Consider the following 18,764-nt stretch of genomic DNA (forward strand, 5'->3'; position numbering starts at 1 on the left):
CGACCTTAAATTGCCAAAGCAGATCACTTTAATCTACATTGAAGTGGGAAGCCTGCTGTGTTGGGGTTGTGGAGTAAAAATGAACACTGAGAGTTGATATGCAAGGAAGAAAGGTTTTATTTTCCTCTGCAGATGAGAACTACACGAGACAGCTGCGTACAGCTCCCAGTGTAGCTCTGACTAGGTCGCTGCCCACCCTTGCAATATAAAGACTTCTTACACATTAACATTGAGTCTTCCCAACAGAAACACCTCATCAAAGGACATAAATTTGTTCAGATAAACATTTCAGAAAACTGTTTCCCGTTCACACCAGAGACAGGACGTGAGGATCTTAAACACAATAAGGACGTGTTTATCTATGTTTCCCCCCTATCTAACCTAGGGAGGAAACTCATTTTCAAACCCTCCATCCTTTACCTATATCTCAGCACAAAGAATGGAACAAAGCCTGTAAACAATCACCCTATTCAGGAGAAAAACGGCACACTTTAATATTTAACCTTACTAACATCCAAGGGAAAAAAACACAAACCATATGGTCATCTTACAATGCTTCTATTCATACATTAATTAAGTTGTTTAATAAATCATTAATTCTAAATGAAAATAAGTTAATTGATTAAAATTTTTGAGAACAGTATGAAAGCCTTTGACCAGAAGGTATGTCTTTGCTTTGTCTTCAGTGATCTGTTTTGAAACTGATCTCTCAGTGACATTGTTACTTATGCAACCATTTACAAGAAGGACCATGGAAGAGAAAATTCGGGTTAAGGAGTTGGGAGCAAACAAGCCTGACCCTAACATCAACCAGCAGACTGAAATAAAAAATAAAGTCTAAAATCAGAGTTTTTGCAGGAGTTGATTTGAGCGGAAGTCATGGTTGACAGGCTGCGGAATGACTAATGCACGTTTCTGTTTCCCTTGTATTTGTCATGATTGGTTCTCAAGGAGGACCCCAATTATGCAGAACACCACTGAGGCGGAAACAGGAGTAAAGGGTAAACAGAGTTTATTAAGCACAACACAGAGAAAGCACTGATGACTGGTTCGGGCCTGGGTTCTGGTTTCACCGGAGTCTGCGTGAGAGACAGAGCAGTTATGGACTGCTGACAGGATTTGATTTCCTAGTGAGCTCTGATTGTACCTTGAGGGTACTTGAGGTTCCCTTTGGGAGAGTCACTGTTGGTTCTGGAGAAGAGTTTATCAGCAGAGTCCGTTTGCTGCTTCAGCGTCTCACGTCTAGCTTGAACAGACCTTGGCTTTGTTTTCCCAGCTCTAGTCCAGAGCTGCTTGGAGGTTCTCAGAGAATCTTCAGGGTTTGGCTCAGAGGGTCGGCTCGGCAGGTTAGCTCTTCCTGAGCTTTCACAGAGGAGACACGGGTTTTCTGGAAACACAGAGAGAGTGGTTAGAATCCAACCTGGATTCAAAGTCATAGAGGTAACACAAAGATCTAGGCTTTAGTGCTGACCAACTGGAACAACACTGCGGCCTTGAGGCAAGGTCTGAAGACAGCTTATATAGTGGATCCTCTGATGATGGTAATGAGCAGCAGCTGTGCAGGAGGCTCTGCTCAGGAGGATCCACGGCGGACTCTGCTGGAGAAAGATGGTACTACTCCAGCTCCCAACAGTACCCCCCCCTCAAGGGCGGATTCCAGACGCTTCAGACAAGACCTAGGGAAACAAAGGAACAACAAAAAACAACCCACCAAGGGTGGGCGCAGGGGGCACCATACTAGGTAGGCCAGAAGTAGAGTCCATAACAAAAAAAACCAATCCACCCAGGGTGGACGGAGGGGAAAAGAAAAAGGAAAAAACAAAACTGAGTCCCAGAACAAAAAAACAATCCACAAAAGGTGGACGTCAACAAAGAAAGTCTCTGATATTGTACCGGGAGACACCCGGTTGCAGCTCAGAAATTGGTGCAGGGCGGGGCCGCCCACTGCGGCACCGCAGCTGATTCGGAGAGGACCGCCGACTGCAGCTCAGGCTGCATCATGGAGAAGGCCGCCCACGACGACTCCGGTGCAGACTCCGAGGTGTCCTGAGGCGCCCACCGAGGGCCCTTGGATGCACGGATCGGCCGTAGAGGGACTCCAGAAGGTTCGGCGGAGCGGACACTGGTTGACTGACTGGAGGCATGGCAAGAGGGAGACCACGATTCAACGTGTCTATGAGTCCAATTTATATGAGGGTTGTGTCGTTCCAACCACTCATATCCCAGAACCAAAGGAGATGAGGCTGATGGGAAAACAAGAAAGGTTAAGGTCTCTCGATGACTACCTGAAACTTGAAGCTGGAGAGGCAGAGTCTTGTGGGTAACCTGGTGTAGACTCCTTCCATCAATCGCTGAGACTTTAAGAGGCTTCCTCAGAGGGGTGGTCTCAATATTTAGCTGTTGAACTAGATTAGAGTCAATAAGATTTCTCTCACAACCAGAGTCTACGAAGGCAGACAGAGTGTGAGTCTGATCAGAACAGAACAGGGTAGCAGGTAAAAGAAGACGAGAGGATTTTCTATTTGGTTGATGCTTCACCTGACTCTCCATAGTCGCAGACGAGCTCCAAATCTTATTCTTGGCTGGACAGGATGAAACAAAATGCCCTGGTATCCCACAGTAAAAGCAAAGTTTCTCCTCAAACCTTCTGTTCCTCTTGTCGGGTGTGAGCCGAGTGTGACCTATTTGCATTGGCTCCCCCTCAGTAGGTTCACAAACTGGTGGAGCAAAGTGAGTTTTAGACACAGGAATAGATTCAGGCGGGGCACGACTCTCTGTTCTGAATGCCTCTTCGGGAGAAACAAAGGAAGGGGTGTCCCTTCTCTTAGTCGTAGAAAATGAAACAGGAAAAAACATGGCTCTTAATCTTTGACTTAGACCTGGTTCGAAGACGGTTATCCAAACTAATCGTCAGCCTGACGAATTCCTCCAGGGTCTCCGGTGTCTCGAGTGTGGCGAGTTCATCCTTTACGTTCTCATTTAGCGCGTTGAAAAATGCATTCTTAAGCGCACTCTCATTCCAGCCAGAGGCTGCAGCTTTAACCCGGAAGTCTATGGAAAAATCCGCTACAGAGGAATTTCCCTGTTTAAGATTTAACAGAGCACAAGAATCAAGTGTTCGGTCTGACTCTTGATTAAACACTTGAGAAAACTCTGAAACAAAATCGGAATAGTCACAACTGAGGCTGTCTTCGGAGGGAAACCTTGCCTCCGCCCACTCTAGGGCCCGTCCGGTTAACTGGGACAGAATAAACGTAATCTTTTTTTGGTCAGTTGGGAAACTGCCAGGAGAATTCTGAGAAATGAGTCTGCACTGAAACAAAAATCCCCTAAAGTCTTTCATGTTACCCGAAAACTTTTCAGGGAGGCTAGGGCGGAATTCCGGAAGTGACGTGACAGGCTCTGGCATCGGAGGCGGATCTGGCTCTGGAACTGGAAGTTTAACAGGCTCCGTCCTAGGAATTGTTTGACTGTGAAAAACGGCTAACTCCTGGAAAAACTTATTAAGTTGAGTGTTGAGCTCACCGGTGAATCTGTCCATAAGCTGGTCCCGGACATCACGAATGGCTCTCTCAATCGTTCTAGCCAAATCATCTTGGCTAGCTCGGAGGGAGACCTCAAGGTTCTGAACCCGGGTCTGGAGATCCTTCAGAAGCCTCCAGAGGGGTTCCGCTGGGTAATCTTGTTGGCCGCAGTGTTCTGTCATGATTGGTTCTCAAGGAGGACCCCAATTATGCAGAACACCACTGAGGCGGAAACAGGAGTAAAGGGTAAACAGAGTTTATTAAGCACAACACAGAGAAAGCACTGATGACTGGTTCGGGCCTGGGTTCTGGTTTCACCGGAGTCTGCGTGAGAGACAGAGCAGTTATGGACTGCTGACAGGATTTGATTTACTAGTGAGCTCTGATTGTACCTTGAGGGTACTTGAGGTTCCCTTTGGGAGAGTCACTGTTGGTTCTGGAGAAGAGTTTATCAGCAGAGTCCGTTTGCTGCTTCAGCGTCTCACGTCTAGCTTGAACAGACCTTGGCTTTGTTTTCCCAGCTCTAGTCCAGAGCTGCTTGGAGGTTCTCAGAGAATCTTCAGGGTTTGGCTCAGAGGGTCGGCTCGGCAGGTTAGCTCTTCCTGAGCTTTCACAGAGGAGACACGGGTTTTCTGGAAACACAGAGAGAGTGGTTAGAATCCAACCTGGATTCAAAGTCATAGAGGTAACACAAAGATCTAGGCTTTAGCGCTGACCAACTGGAACAACACTGCGGCCTTGAGGCAAGGTCTGAAGACAGCTTATATAGTGGATCCTCTGATGATGGTAATGAGCAGCAGCTGTGCAGGAGGCTCTGCTCAGGAGGATCCACGGCGGACTCTGCTGGAGAAAGATGGTACTACTCCAGCTCCCAACAGTATTATTTTTAAATGTGACAAATGTGATTTGATGTGGACACAGTCAGGACACACCGATTTGGAACACCTCTCTGAAAGTATCAACAAGTGTGAACGATCAAGGGTTCAGCTGCGGCTGCATTCATTTCTTCATCCATCTTCATTTCTTTTAGCTGCAGCTGGAAGAAATGAAGATTCTGAAGAAATGAATGACTATTTTAGTTCATAATTGTTTAAGGAGGATTTGTTGGTGAGACTCGATTTGCTAAGAAGGGTAATATGCAAAATCTTGGTTGTTTATGTCAATGTGCACAAGTAAAAATTGAAGCTTCTCCAGCCTACAGTATTTGAATAATAGTGACTCCTTGAAAGGGGAGTTATTATGGTCGTTTCTGGCCTGGCTAAACATCCAGACTGTTTAGCCAGGCCAACAAAGACCCTAACGACTCCCGTTTTCAGAGGAATGGTCCAGTACTGGGTTTTGCAGGCTAAAAACGACCTCAACAACTCCCCATTACTAAGGGTAGGGCCTGTTTTTCGGCCCAATTTGCATGTTTTCTAAGCTATAAGAAGGCTTTTGCTTTGGCTACTCTATAAGCCTGCAAATCATCACTACGCCAGACATTTTGAATTGAGAAAGCCTTCTAGATCGGAAGCGAAACATTTTCAAACTTGGAAAACAAGTCCAGTGGCTTTGTTTTTTAATTTTTTGGAAATACTGCTGAAGTATTTAAATGCATCACAATCTTGTCTCAAACGCTGGTCTTTCACAATTTCAAATTGTATTCACAGATGGAAATAAGTTTAGAATATATTCAGAATAGTTTGCTTAATGTACATAGATCTAAAATAGAGAAAGACACACAAATAGTACAGACACACATCTATACCCACCACAGTCTATTTATTAATTTATAACAGACTTTTATTAACACGGCACATCTAAACAGTCATTGATGCTTCTCCTTTAATATGATTATCTTCATCTGTCAGAACCAAAGCGGGAACATGGAGAACTCTGGGCAACAGTTGATTTGTGTTGAGTTGATTTGAATAATATAGACTATCAGAACTATTTAAAATTATTATTTATTAAGGTGTTTATATAGTTGTAGGTGCAGGCCACTCAAATGAACATAAATTAGCAAAATAAAAAAATACAGATATGCAATAGAGAAACCAGGTGGGAGTCGATTCCAGAATGTCTTCAGCTGTGAGATGTGCACGTTAACCCATCCGCGAAACGGATATACATGTGGCTTGGAAACCAGGATGGATTACAGCTCGGAGCCATAGTTAGAAGAGCACACCGTGATATAACTGTTATGTATCAGAAGGGCTGTATATCATATCACAATTTCACAGGTCAGGCAGTAGTTATTTTTATTATTTATTCATATAATTATAATCAATACTATTATTATGGAAAAAAATGAGTTCAAGTGTGAAATAATGCAGACATTACCGCATTGTAGTTCTGAAAGCATCCAGCAGATGCTTCCATTCTAAACTGTTTGAAATGTTTTTAGCATGGGGTCGAGTTTTGGCCAGTTGTGTCAAATTGGTTCATTGATTCACGGGGCTTCGAAACTGCTATCACTAGTCAGACTGTCAGATCATTCCGATCAGACAGGAAGCAGGCTCAGAGGTCAAGAGGCAGAGCGGGTCGGGATCAGGTAGTCAGAACACAGGAATGATAGAATAAGTCTCACCAAAGAAATAATCTAGCACTGATGACTGGTCTGATGGCTGGTTATATAGTGACTAAGGCAGGTGGATACAATGGGCGGTTAATGAGAGCTGAGTGGAGCTAAGGAAAAAAGGATGTATAAATGTTTGTATTGCCTGTGTGTTTTAAAAAATGTAAATATGCTGAACCACGTGTCTTTATACATTTAGCTCTATTTCTAAGGTTTGCATCCCTATAAAATGTGAAAAATGTTTAGTATTTAGTTATTTATGATTGATTAAATGCACTTATACTCCATTGAGCCTGTCAGAAGGCATTGCATTAGGTGGAATGGGTGACATTTCCAAGATGGTGGCCCCACGGCTCGACAGTGCCAGTAGGTAACAGCAGTCAATGAGGCGCCTACTCTTTATATGTCTACACTGGACTTAATCTGAGTAGACTTTGAGAGATTTTATTGTCAGTTTGTAAACAGTGTATACAAAATGACAATAAAAGTTACACAAAATGATCTCTTATATACACAGTTTTTAGAACATTTCTATTTAATAAAGTGCAGCAGTGATCAAATGTAAGCAGTGTGGGAGAAAAAATATGGTGCAAAAATGCATTGCTATGGAAGTTCAGAACATTAAACATGTATGATGCAGATATGCAGAATTTTGGTCTGGTGTTATCAGTGTGATGCGGAGTCTGTGTGACATGCTTTAGAGTTTTCTCAGTTAAGCTGTCTGATGGCAGTGGGGAAGGAGCTGTTGCGGAATCTTCTGGACCTGCATCAAATGCTGCAAAGACTCTTCCTAGTGTGCAGCAGGGAGAACAGTCCATGATGGGGGTTTGAGGGGTCATTTATAATGTTACGGGCTTGGGACATGCAGTGCTGGGATGAAATGTCTTTAATAGAGGGAAGAGGAGCCCTGATGATCCTCTCTACTGTTCTCACCACTCTTCTCACTTACATCCAGTCTGAGGTGCTGCGGCCTCCACACCGTGAGTCAGCTAGTCACCATGCTCTCTATGGTACTGGTAAATCGCTGGTGAAGATTCTCAGTCATCCAGGTCATAGTCATTGCATAGTCATTCTCTAACGACCCCCCTTTCAGCGACATAGACAGGTATCGGGTATTAAAGGCTAACAAAGAACCCAAACAACCCCCATTCCAAAGGAGCGGACCAGTTTGTCCGGCTCAATTTGCATGTCCTCTAAGCCAAAACAAGGCTTTGTTTTGGTCCACTCTATAAAGCCTCAAACTCAATGCTATTTCTGACATTTTATTTTCATAAGCTTCCTGGATGGGAAGCAAAATCTCTTATTAACTTCTTTGGAATGTCATGAGGATGGGTGGGGTAAGTTGGTGGGCTCTCCTCATCCTCCGCAGGAAGATGGTATTTACAGTTCAGGTGAGGTTGTCTGTGATGTGCACCCCCATAGCTGGGCTGATGATGAGTAGTGGAGCATGATTAGGCAGGTTCTTCCTGAAGACGATGATCTCCTTTATCTTCCCCACATTCAGGATCAGGCTGTTTTCTCTGCACCAGCCCACCAGCTGCTCCACCACCTCTTGTTAGTCCTGATCGTTGTGGTCTCTGACAAGGCCCACCACTGTAGTGTAGCCTGCAAACTTTATGATGTGATTGTTGGTGAACCTGGGGACGCAGTTGTGTGTCATTAGAGTAAACGACTCTAAACAGGGCTCAGGATGCAGTCCTGAGGGGAGCCTGTGTTTAGGGTGATGACATCAGAGGTATTTTGTCCAACCCAGAGAGGTTTATTGAAGCCCAACTGTTCCAGTTTTCCTATCAGATGTTGTGGGATGATGGTGATGAAAGTTGTACTAAAGTCCATGAACAGCATCCACACATGGGTGTTCTTCTCCTCCAGGTGTGCTAGGCTCAGGTGAAGAGCAGAGGAGATGGTTTCCTCAGTGGAGCGGTTCAGTCGGTAGGGAAAATGGAACAGGTCGAATGTTGGATGGAGACTGGAGACGATGTGTTCCTTAACCAGCGTTTTCGGAACACTTTATTAGGATGTGAGTCAGTGTCAAAGGCTGGTAGTCATTGAGTGAGGGTGACCTAAGGCTGACCTGATGTGACCTGATAACTGAATACCTCAAATTGTACCAACTGAATTTGAATACCTCAAATTGTAGCTCTTAACTTCGGTTCCCAGCTCCTATCCCTGGGACTACATCTCCATTTCAAAACTCAAAAAATATGAAGGCATGTACATTAGCATGTGTCACACAAAGAAATTGTGAAGAAATAATGTTTTTTTGTGAAACGTATTGAAATGGGCTGTTCCTATACATCCTGTCAAGAAAAGGATTGTGGGCAACTGTATAGCTCAGGCTGGAAGGAAAGTCAGAAGATCCAAAGGGTAATTGAATTAGCTCTTTGAAACAGACTGCTTCCTTGACAAAGCTCCTTCCTTACTGCTATTTTAGGTTATGGTCCCAACCAAGCTAAGTTTACTGGAACAGCTGTCTTAGTAAGCAATTCAGACTCAACATAAACCAGCTTTATTACACCGATGACAATAAAATAACCTAACCTCAGGTCTTGGCCTTTTCTGCTGATGCTTTTTTATTAGGCTTTTGCCATAAAAGCTCTATTCTCTGTGTTGAAATTTTAATCATACTTTTTTAAGTTTTTGAATTTCTTTACTTTTAGCTTTGGAGTTATTCTTGTTTCTGTTTTGCAATTGGTTGTTTGGTACTGTCCTTAGTTGTGTCCATACAACTCTGTTTTCTAATTCTCCAGCCTTAGTCCCCAATTTCAGATCCTGCAATTATACATTCAACTTCATTATGGTCACCTGTACAATACCAATCATCTCTTTGTTTTAACAGTGTATGGCACTCCTTCCATATGCATCCTTCCGTTCTCCTTTCCTTCCACCTGAAAATACTCTCATATCATCTTGATGCTATACCTTTTCATGTTACCTGCACTCTGTTGATGCTTTGCCAGCAAGTAGCTTGTTTTGGACTTTTCATTATTTTATTTTTTTATGGCTCACTATTCTACTCCTGTTTGCATGTGAACAAATTGGATCCAAAATCAAATATAATAGCTTGACAACAAGAGAAGATGTGAGATCAGACTTGATTTTTTTTGTTTTGAAAATGTATATTTAAAACAAGAAGGTAAGATTAAACTTCACCAAAAGTAAACTATACACGTCACAATATCCTTGAGTTTTTAAGAAGATGAGGCTTCAGTACTCTATAATCAACAATTAAAAGTAAATGGGGAATTAATACCTCAGAATGATAGTTTTGACATCTAACACCACAATGGTAATTTATTCTTTGTAACCCCTTTTTTGTGTCTGTTTTCCTGTGCAACTGAAGATCCCCAAATTAGATTGGCTGGTTCAGGTGCATCATGCACTGGAAGACTTGAAGTGTACTATAATAACTCCTGGGGAACAGTCTGCAGTGATGTTTGGGACCTGAATGACACTCAAGTTGCATGCAGACATGTAGGCTGTGGTTCAGCAACATCTACCAAAACATCTTCTAAATTTGGTCGAGGTACCGGACTCATCTGGCCTAAAGAAGTAAAATGTTTTGGAAATGAAACTTATATAAGTGAATGTCAGCGCAATGCTTTTGAAACACACAACTGTGGACACAATATGGATGTTCATGTATTTTGTTTAGGTGAGAATAGCTATTTATCTATTTAGTATTTTACTCTTTTACTTTATTTTCTTTTTTCTTTATTTCTATATTGCAGCTGTAAGTTTTGCAAAATACTTTGTACTTAATCTTACTTGTCTGATAGGTTACCCAGTTCGATTGGCTGGGTCTTCTCGATGCTCTGGACGAGTGGAAATCTTTTACAACTATACATGGGGTACAGTATGTGATGACAGCTGAGACATGGATGATGCCCAGGTTGTCTGCAGCCAGTTGGGTTGTGGTACAGCACTTGCTGCCCCTCAAACAGCATACTTTGGACAAGGAACGGGTAAAATTTGGCTGGATGATTTGGCATGTACAGGCAGCGAAAGACATCTATCTGAATGCTCACACAGAGGATTTGGAAATCACGACTGTAATCACAATGAAGATTCTAGTGTGATCTGCTTGGGTGAGAATATCTTGTTTTTTTATTTATATAGACAGACAGAGCTGCAGCACCTGTCATTTTCTAAAATATCTTACAAAGTGCTTGCTTAGAATTTATTATACATCTGAAGATTATATGTGCAATTTATCTAACCCTGTTGCTTAAAAATGGATTTTCGGACAAAGTCTAAAGTAAAAACGTACATTTTCTTTTTCAACTTTACCAGTTTCTGGCAGATTTCTTCTCAAAAGCTGTTCATATTAACTGGAGAATTATGGTTCTTACCAATGTTGCAGGAACTTATACGAAATTTAAAGATGAAGAGGTGAAATTATTAAGTACATTAATAGGTGTTTTGCCAAGAAAAACTACTGAAAAAAGCCTTGGCACGAATAAAAAAGAGCACTGTTTTTCAAAATAAAAAAAATATTATTCTTAGATTAAAGAGTCACTTATTGCCATAAAACTGTCCTTTGTGGACTTTCTGGGTCTGTTTAAGTTTCTTTTTGCATTTTCCGTTACACTTTGATTTTTGTCATTTTGTGTTTTCTGGGTCACTGGTTTCTTTTCCATTTTGTCTCATTCTAGTTGTTTTCTAGTTATATTTAAGCAGTGTTGTATTTTTTGAGCTACTCTCTGTCGCCCCTTGTGCCAGTCATCTTTCCCCTAGTTCCCTTCAATCTAATTAGTCCATTCTTTGTTCTGTTTCCCATACTAAATAAAATGATCTGATCATGACATGTGTATTCATGTAACCAAGCATTTGATCAGATTAAATCATTTAGGCATGCGCAGTGCTGTCTTATTTTCTAGGAAGGCTTCAGTAGTAGAAGAAGAAACTGCTTGTTTTGTTAACCAACTTTTACTTGGCTTGGAGAAGGGACTCCACCGTGACACTTGTAGCGCCGTGTGTGGTTGGGGGGATTCAGAAGTACGGAGTCAGGGGCCCTTCAGTAGAGGCAGTCACTGGTCCTCCTCATAACCTTTATGGACAGGAATTCTAAATGCAGCCAAGGGCCGGAGGGGGTCTGGTTAGGGAACCAGCAGATTTTGTCCCACCGTTTTGCAGATGGCTTGTTTCTGCTGGTTCCCCTACAGCATGCAATGGGGTGGTTTGCAGCTGAGTGTGAGGCGGGCAGGATGAAAATCAGCTCCTCCAAATTTGAGGCCATGGTACTCCACCAGAAAAAGGCAATTTATCCCCTTCATGTTGGAGGAGAAATCCTGCCTCAAGAGGAGGATTTCAAGTATCCTCGGGTCCTGTTCACTCGTGAGAGGAGAATCTAGCAGGAGATCAATAGACGGTCTGCCAGGGTAAAGAAGGAACTTAGAGATAAGGAAAAGCTCTGGATTTACTGGTTGACTATGTTCCTACTCTCACCTATGGTCATGAAATATGGATCATGACTGAAAGTATGAGACCCTGAACACAAATGAAATGAAATGAGCTTCCTCTGCAGGGTGGCTGGGAACTGCCTTAGGGTGAGGAGCTCAGTCATTCAGGAGAGGCTTGTAGTAGAGACGCTTCTCCTCCACATCAACAGGAGTTAGCTGTGCTCTGGGCACTTCCCACTGGGAGGAGGCCCAGAGGACACGCTGGAGGGACTATGTTTCTCGACTGGCCTGTTAGCGCTTCAAGCTTCCCCCAGCAGAGCTGTAAAAGGGTCACTGTGGAGAGGGAAGTCTGGGAGTCTCTTCTGGGACTGTTGCCCCCGTGACCATGTCCCATATGAAGTAGAAGACTAATACAAGTGTGAGGTTTCGATACACATCCCCAAATTACCTGGTTGAATTTTTACTCATTTTGGAGATCTAGATCTTCTTTTCTTGGGACCCATGAAAAAATACTAATCCGTTAGCTCATCCCCACAATCTAATAACCTGTCTGAAGATACACAGTGGCTTGAGCTCTGATCCTTGAAACTCATTCAGGAAGAGAATAACTTCAATCACAGATCCATGTTATTTATAATGAAATATGCTAGGCTGTTTTAGTACAGTAATGCATGAAAATATCCATTTAAAATGTGTTTTAATAACTTATATAGCACACTCATTTAGAATATTCTATTCCTAGGTGGCAGCATCAGGTTAGGTGGGCCAGCTCGGTGCTCTGGAAGAGTTGAAATCTACAACAATGGGACCTGGGGAACAGTGTGCAATGATAACTGGGACATGAATGATGCTAGAGTTGTCTGCAGACAGCTGGGCTGTGGAACAGCAGTGAGTCTCCGTCAGTTTGCACAAACAACAGGACAAAATCGGCTTGGCGAGGTGTCTTGTATAGGCAGGGAAAGATATCTCAGTGAGTGCTCCCACAGTGGATTTGGGACACATAATTGTGTTCATAGCCAGGATGCTGGAGTCGTTTGTTCTGGTAAGAAAGACTTTCTATATTTAAATTTTTGTTCATTCAATTTTATTTACCAAGAGAGTGGTAAAATCCTTAATGTAATATTACACCAGAATAATCAAAAATTTAACAAATATAATTTCCGCATAAAATGCGCTTTAAATTAGTTATGTGTCATGCCAACCCTTAGCTGACGAGATTAAACCCTTTGATTTGACAAGGTTAAATAAGATCATCTTATTTTATTACATCGACTATATAAGCAAGCAATGCAGTGTTAATGTTCATGGTGTAAAAAAATAACCTTTCAGTTAAGCAGGTAAGTAAATTGCACCATAGTGATAGGAATAATTTTGTACCATCATCATATTTTTCATAATTACTGATAGATTGTGTTGTTATACCTCCAAAATTAACTTGGCCCAGACAAGGTTCTATGTTCTACTGTGTTTTAACAGATCAAATTCAGCCCAGAGTCACCATGAAGCCTCCTGGTGATATAACATGGGGTCACAGTGTCAGCATTGGATGTTCAGTCACTGACACACAAGTAGAAGGGACTTTCATCTTTACAAGGTCACCTGGTTCGTTCAGTAAGAGTGTAGAGACTAGCAACAGCTCAGCAACTTTCTACATCTCCCAGGTCAGTTTTGAGGATATGGGGTTTTACCAGTGTCAATTTAAAGTAAGAGTTTTGAATGAGGACTACAGCAGCATCCTGAGTGACTCTGTCAGGCTAAATGGTAATTTTTAAAATTATATATAATATATTAACCAAAATTATCAGAAAAATAATATATATATATATTTTACATTTTCAGTTATTCTTCCAAAACCAACCCTAACTATGGATCCCACTGGCTCAGTTCCCTGGGGTGACCTTGTTGCCATGACTTGTTCCATCGCAATACAACATTCAGAAGGATGGTTCACTCTGGAGAAAACCTCTGGCTCATTCACTAAGACGCACGCATCAAGTACCAACTCTTCTACCTTCAGATTTCTTGAAGCCAGCGATAGAAACGAGGGAGATTACCAGTGCTATTACAGTACAACAGTGAATTATCAAACTATAATGTCTCCTTTTAGTCCAGTTGTTACAATTTCTATTACAGATATTTAAAGTAAAATCCCCAAGAGATATGAAGATCTTACACACACACACGTACTAGTCAATAGTTCAGAGTTTCTACTCCAGTCATCTTCTTGGCTAGTTCCCCCTTTTCACCAGCCCTCAATTTAACTCTAGACTTGAAATCAGGTTTATACATGTGAATACTGTCATATACATCTTTTGGACGAAACCCATGAACATCTTTCTTTAAATTACACTTGGGTTCTTCACATGGGTAACTTTACATGGAAGCTAACAAAGTTGAGAAATTTTGTTGTGCTTTAAGACAAATGTCAATAATAAAGCAATGAAAAATGTGTGATGGTGTTTGTAAGGTCTATGTAACATTTTATTGGTGGACTTAATTTTCAGCAAATTGATAATTATAGTGAAGTAATGCATATGTACATTTTTAATTATAACTTACTCTTTTTCCACCTTGTATTGTCTCTTGACATTGTGGTATAGCTACAGTTTTATACCTTGTTTCTTTTAGAAATTGCTAAGGTTTTTTCCTTTGTTTCAGCTTTTGTATCTTGCTTGTTATTGCTGATTTGTGAATACTCACATATGTATGCAATTTTCATTGTTACCAGATAAATCAATAATTTTTTTTGTACTGTGAAGAACCCAATTACTGACAGAAGGTAACTCATTGTAAAGAGTTCAGTTCTTTTGTTTTATATTGATGTAATCACAAAAAAGCCACAAACAGACTTCTTTGTGTGAAATGAAATGTAAAAAAGATTTCTCCAGTTGTTATTTAGTATAATTTTACATAATATCATACACATGGACCACACTGCCGGTAGGGCCTTATCTAAGTGGACATAATCAAATCTGAGGTTTTGCCTATTTTCTAAACTGACAATGGTGCATGGCTGAAGCATTTTCCTCTAATAAAAAAGTGAGTAGTTGTTCTACCTAAAGATGTATTGACTGATTGAAAACAAAATTGACAAAAATACTAGCCAGCTGGCGCTACTCATGATCTGCTTCGCTAGCTTTTTTCCCCATAAATTTTTATCAGCAATAGAATGCAGCGCTGGAAGTATCACTGCTGCTTCAGCTGCCCCAACATGTAGCCTTACTAAACACTTTGGAAACTAGAGTTATGTACTGCTTATTTTTGGTATTGATCCGTCCATCTGTCCGTTCATTCAACTTCTCCTGTTTAATCTGTCAGGGTCAGGATGTTAACCAATTGTGCTGAAGAGAGATGTTAGAAACATCCACTTATTAGCATACCGAGACAAATTTGCATAAATAAATGTGGAAATGTAGAAATACAGAAGTAAAAGTGGAAATAGATAAATAAAAGTTGAAATAAATTAATGTAGAAAAAAATAAATAATTAAAAATAGAAATAAAAAAAATAAATAGATACACAAATAAATACATAGAGAAATACTTAAAAAAAACCCAAGGGATTTGCCCTTTTCATGAACAAAACAACTTATGTATGCTTTTGTATATGTTAAAATATATTTATTCATTCATTAGTTATATATGTATTTATTTGGATGTTTTATTTGGGTAAGAGCTTAAAGGTCCCATATTGAGCTAAATTAAATTTAAAAACATTTTGTAACAGTCATATGTGTCCTGAAGCCTATGTATGAAACACACAAATGAAAAAAAAAAAAACTTTACTCACTGCCTTTCTCGACATCTTAGCTAATGTCTACTGAAATGCTCTTTTGAAAATCATGCCCTTTATGATGTGAGGGGAAATTAGCTGTCTGTAACCCATGGGTCAAGCTCCAGCCTTCATTTTATGTATCATTCCAGACTTCTAGGGATATGTTTAGGGGTAAGGTGAGGTATGCACTGGAAATAGGTAGGGGTTCGGCTTAGGTTAGTGTTACTCGATGGTCTTCTCCTGCCACCTGATGGCTTCCACAGATGATGAGTTCCACAGAGTTGGATCAGTTGATTAAAGAAGAACGCTCACTCAAATCAAGATCAACAACTGTCTTGAGCAACTTGAATCCATCTTGTAAGAAGTTGCTTACAAATGCTCACAGAGCCTCTTGGTAACATTCTTTTTCTGAAGGTGCTGATTAAATGTAAGGTCAAGACTGCTCTGTGATTGTTATGTGCTGCGTTTATTAGGGTCAGGGGGTGTACTGGGTGTTCTGGGGCCTTTAGTTTATCATCTAGGAGTCTGGTTGTTGGTTAAATCTAGAAATGTCCAAGTGTTTATTGGTAGAGTTAGGGTTTTTCAATGGTGTGAGAATATTGGTTAGGGTTAGAGCTATATGTGAGGATACGTATGGTATTCTGTGCCCTTAGGTTTAGTTAAAGTGGTCAGGGTAGGTACCGAATGATAAGAGCAGTTTTAAAGTGAGTTTTAAGAGGTTTAGGGCCCTGTGCAGGGTGAAAGTAATGTGCCCTGTAACATTAGGGTAAGTTAAAAGGGTCAGGTTAGAGGGTATATAACCTGAGTTTAAAAATAAGGATTAAGGGGTATAGGGTTTAGGATTATGCTTAGGCTAGGGTGGAAAAAAGGTAAGTTATAACGGCTAACAGCTGGTTTATAATAGTAGGATTATTGGGTAGTGTACGGCAGGGTTAGGGGTGATTTTAGAGTCAGTAAAAAAAAGAACATGGCAAGGTAATCTCTGTTCAGGCTAGAGTATTGTGTGGTGGCTAAAAGGGAAAGGTTATTGCGGGTCGGCTATGATAGGGGATTGTTGGGTTACTGCCTGGGATCAAACCCCCATCAGTGGGTTCAAAGGGATGATCACCTTGAGCTTACCTAACTGTGGTGTAGCACATGTTGAGGTAACAAGTGTGGCTGTGTTTGGTGCATAATGTGAAAAAACATATAAATATCAAAATATAAAGTTAAAAATAGAAAAAAAAGTGGGCAAAGAATAAAAAAAATGAAAAATTTAAATTTATTGAAAGCAGGTGAATGGTCTATAAGGATAAAAAATATAGGTTTCTGCGGGGAAAAAGGGAAAGGTTAGAAATAAACCCAAAATAAAATGAAAAAAATGGGTTGGTGTTGGGTGTGGATTTGTGTATGTGGGTGTGTGTGTGTGTGTTGGGTGGTGGTATTATTGAGAGAATTGCCTGATTGGCCCAGTAAATATTGAATGTGTTTGGTTATCCATAATCATATAGTATCACAACAGCCGAATGCTACCCAAATGTGATCTTTTTTGCCTAAATTCAAAATATATCTGACTTTTTCACAACACTATGATTTGAGTTGCTTTTTGCAACGGAGTATTATGGCCAGGCTAGAGATTTTTCTTTTTTTAAATACCAGAATAAAGTCATAACATTATGAGAACAAAGTCGCAATGTTAGGAGAATGTAATCGTAACATTGCAAGAATAAAGTTGTAGATTTATGATAATAAATTCATAAAATTACTTGAATAAAGTTGAAAAATTATACCCCATACCACAACCCAGTTCAGAAAGAAAGCCTTGGGCTTTGACCAGCATATGACGGCCGAGCAGCTCCACCAAACAGCAACCCGAATCCACTTTGACATCCTGCCCAATCTGATGCTGGTTTGCTAAATGTTTTCCTTATTTGTCAAACAGATATCAAAGCATAACTTCGCATGATGCTTGACATTTCTCATTTTAGGGAAGAAAGTGCTTCTTATAAGAGTTGTCATAAAAAGCAACTTTATTTTCATAATGTTGTGACTTTACTCTTGTAATTTTACAACTTTATTCTGGCATAAAAACAAAATTCTCTAGCCTGGCCCTGATACTCCGTAGTAGCTTTTATATGTGGTACTATATCAGTTAATATCTACAGTAAGATTGACTGCTCCACTAAATGTAGTTGGTAATAGTTGTGCAGTTTTTCTTTCCTTCCTTTATCTTTTTTAAAACGTAGTCATGATATTATTTTGTAGCAAATGTATCACTTTTGGTCTTTTTTTTCTTCGTTTGCAGCATTTCTTTTGCAAACGCACAAGCCTTCAGCTCCTGTCTTCTTGCAAATAGACACTTTGCTGCTCTCTTTTTAAGCCAGAGAAACTAAACAGAGTCCAGCACTATCTGCCAAGGGTATGCATAATTTTTAGCTTGTCAGTCAGATTAAGCTCAACTTGTTAAATATCTACATTATGTTTGGTGTTTGATTCAAGAAAGCTAGTTCACATGTAGTGAAAAGCAACTGAGGAGTTAAGCGGCCTCTTACGAAAACACATACAGAAACACACTCACTGACACACAGTCTTATTGCTCCTCCTAACGTAAGACCATTTCCTGTTACAGGAAAAAATAACTGCTGCCAAGTTTCCCCTGTGAGCCAGTGCAGCTGCAGTCGTCTTAATTACAGTCTTTTTCTGCTGCTGCTTTTTGTGCTTCTCAGGACATTAAGGTAAAGTATTTTACACTATTTCTGATTATTTTTATTATTAAAAAAATTTAATCACAGAACTGTGTTAATGTTTTGGGTGAAAAAAGGTATTTTAGCTAATATAGTAAGTTACTGTTAATATACCAAGACTACATATTAAAGCTAAGGCTGCTTTCTACAATTAAGGTTATGCTAAATGATTAATCCCACAAGCAAAAACACGAGACTGGCAAAGACAGGAAAAAATGTTATACTTTCACTTTTAAAGAGATTCTTTGAACCCTCTAACCTTAAGCTTAAGTCAACCTATTAAAAAAAATATTGTACTAACAGTAACAGCAAGCAAATTTTTTTTGTATTAAATTGTATTTCTCCTTATTTTTTATACTTGACAGAATCACTGTGGTAAATAAATCATGGAAAAACCATGCTCTGCCCTCACAAACTGTACTGAAACAAAGGAAGGGATCTACAGATATGATGAACAAAACTGTTTTCCTGAAAAAGACAGAAGTGAAGAAAGGTTTACAAATTCAAAGCGACCTTGTTTAGAGGATATCAGAGAAGGAAAGGTAACATTGACCAATGAGACTATCAGTGTAACAAATGAGCATATTCCTACTGGAGATCATAATTCAGGGTAAGCTTTATTTTTTTTTTTCCTACTATTCAAGTGTCTGCTATGAATTTGAATCATCATACATGTAGGTTTAATTACAGAACTAGAGTTATCCTAGAAAATGAATAACAGATGTTAAATAATTTGGTTTAAGTTAAAAAAAATTCACATGTTGCAGTATTTCTATATAATTTG

General features: G+C 40.2%; 1 protein-coding gene across 1 annotated transcript; it reads left to right on the forward strand.

The window, feature by feature from the left end:
• Positions 1 to 9,613: 9,613 nt before the first annotated feature.
• Positions 9,614 to 13,967, forward strand: LOC119780290 (deleted in malignant brain tumors 1 protein-like). The gene is made up of 5 exons (XM_038280282.1): positions 9,614 to 9,736; positions 9,861 to 10,169; positions 12,226 to 12,525; positions 12,960 to 13,244; positions 13,323 to 13,967. Exons 2-5 carry the CDS (start codon positions 9,959 to 9,961, stop codon positions 13,622 to 13,624), a joined length of 1,098 nt encoding a protein of 365 aa, XP_038136210.1. The 5' UTR covers positions 9,614 to 9,736; positions 9,861 to 9,958; the 3' UTR covers positions 13,625 to 13,967.
• Positions 13,968 to 18,764: the final 4,797 nt, after the last annotated feature.

Source organism: Cyprinodon tularosa, unplaced genomic scaffold (genome assembly GCF_016077235.1).
Source record: "Cyprinodon tularosa strain WSP-4 unplaced genomic scaffold, ASM1607723v1 ctg159, whole genome shotgun sequence".
In the NCBI taxonomy this organism is placed as follows: domain Eukaryota; kingdom Metazoa; phylum Chordata; class Actinopteri; order Cyprinodontiformes; family Cyprinodontidae; genus Cyprinodon; species Cyprinodon tularosa.

What these genes read in the sequence shown, in the direction of transcription:
- LOC119780290 (XM_038280282.1), top strand. Translation starts at nt 9,959, where the DNA reads ATGGATGATGCCCAGGTTGTCTGCAGCCAGTTGGGTTGTGGTACAGCA. An exon ending in TGCTGGAGTCGTTTGTTCTG is followed by an intron (nt 12,526 to 12,959) that starts GTAAGAAAGACT and finishes GTGTTTTAACAG; the next exon opens with ATCAAATTCAGCCCAGAGTC. An exon ending in TGACTCTGTCAGGCTAAATG is followed by an intron (nt 13,245 to 13,322) that starts GTAATTTTTAAA and finishes TTACATTTTCAG; the next exon opens with TTATTCTTCCAAAACCAACC.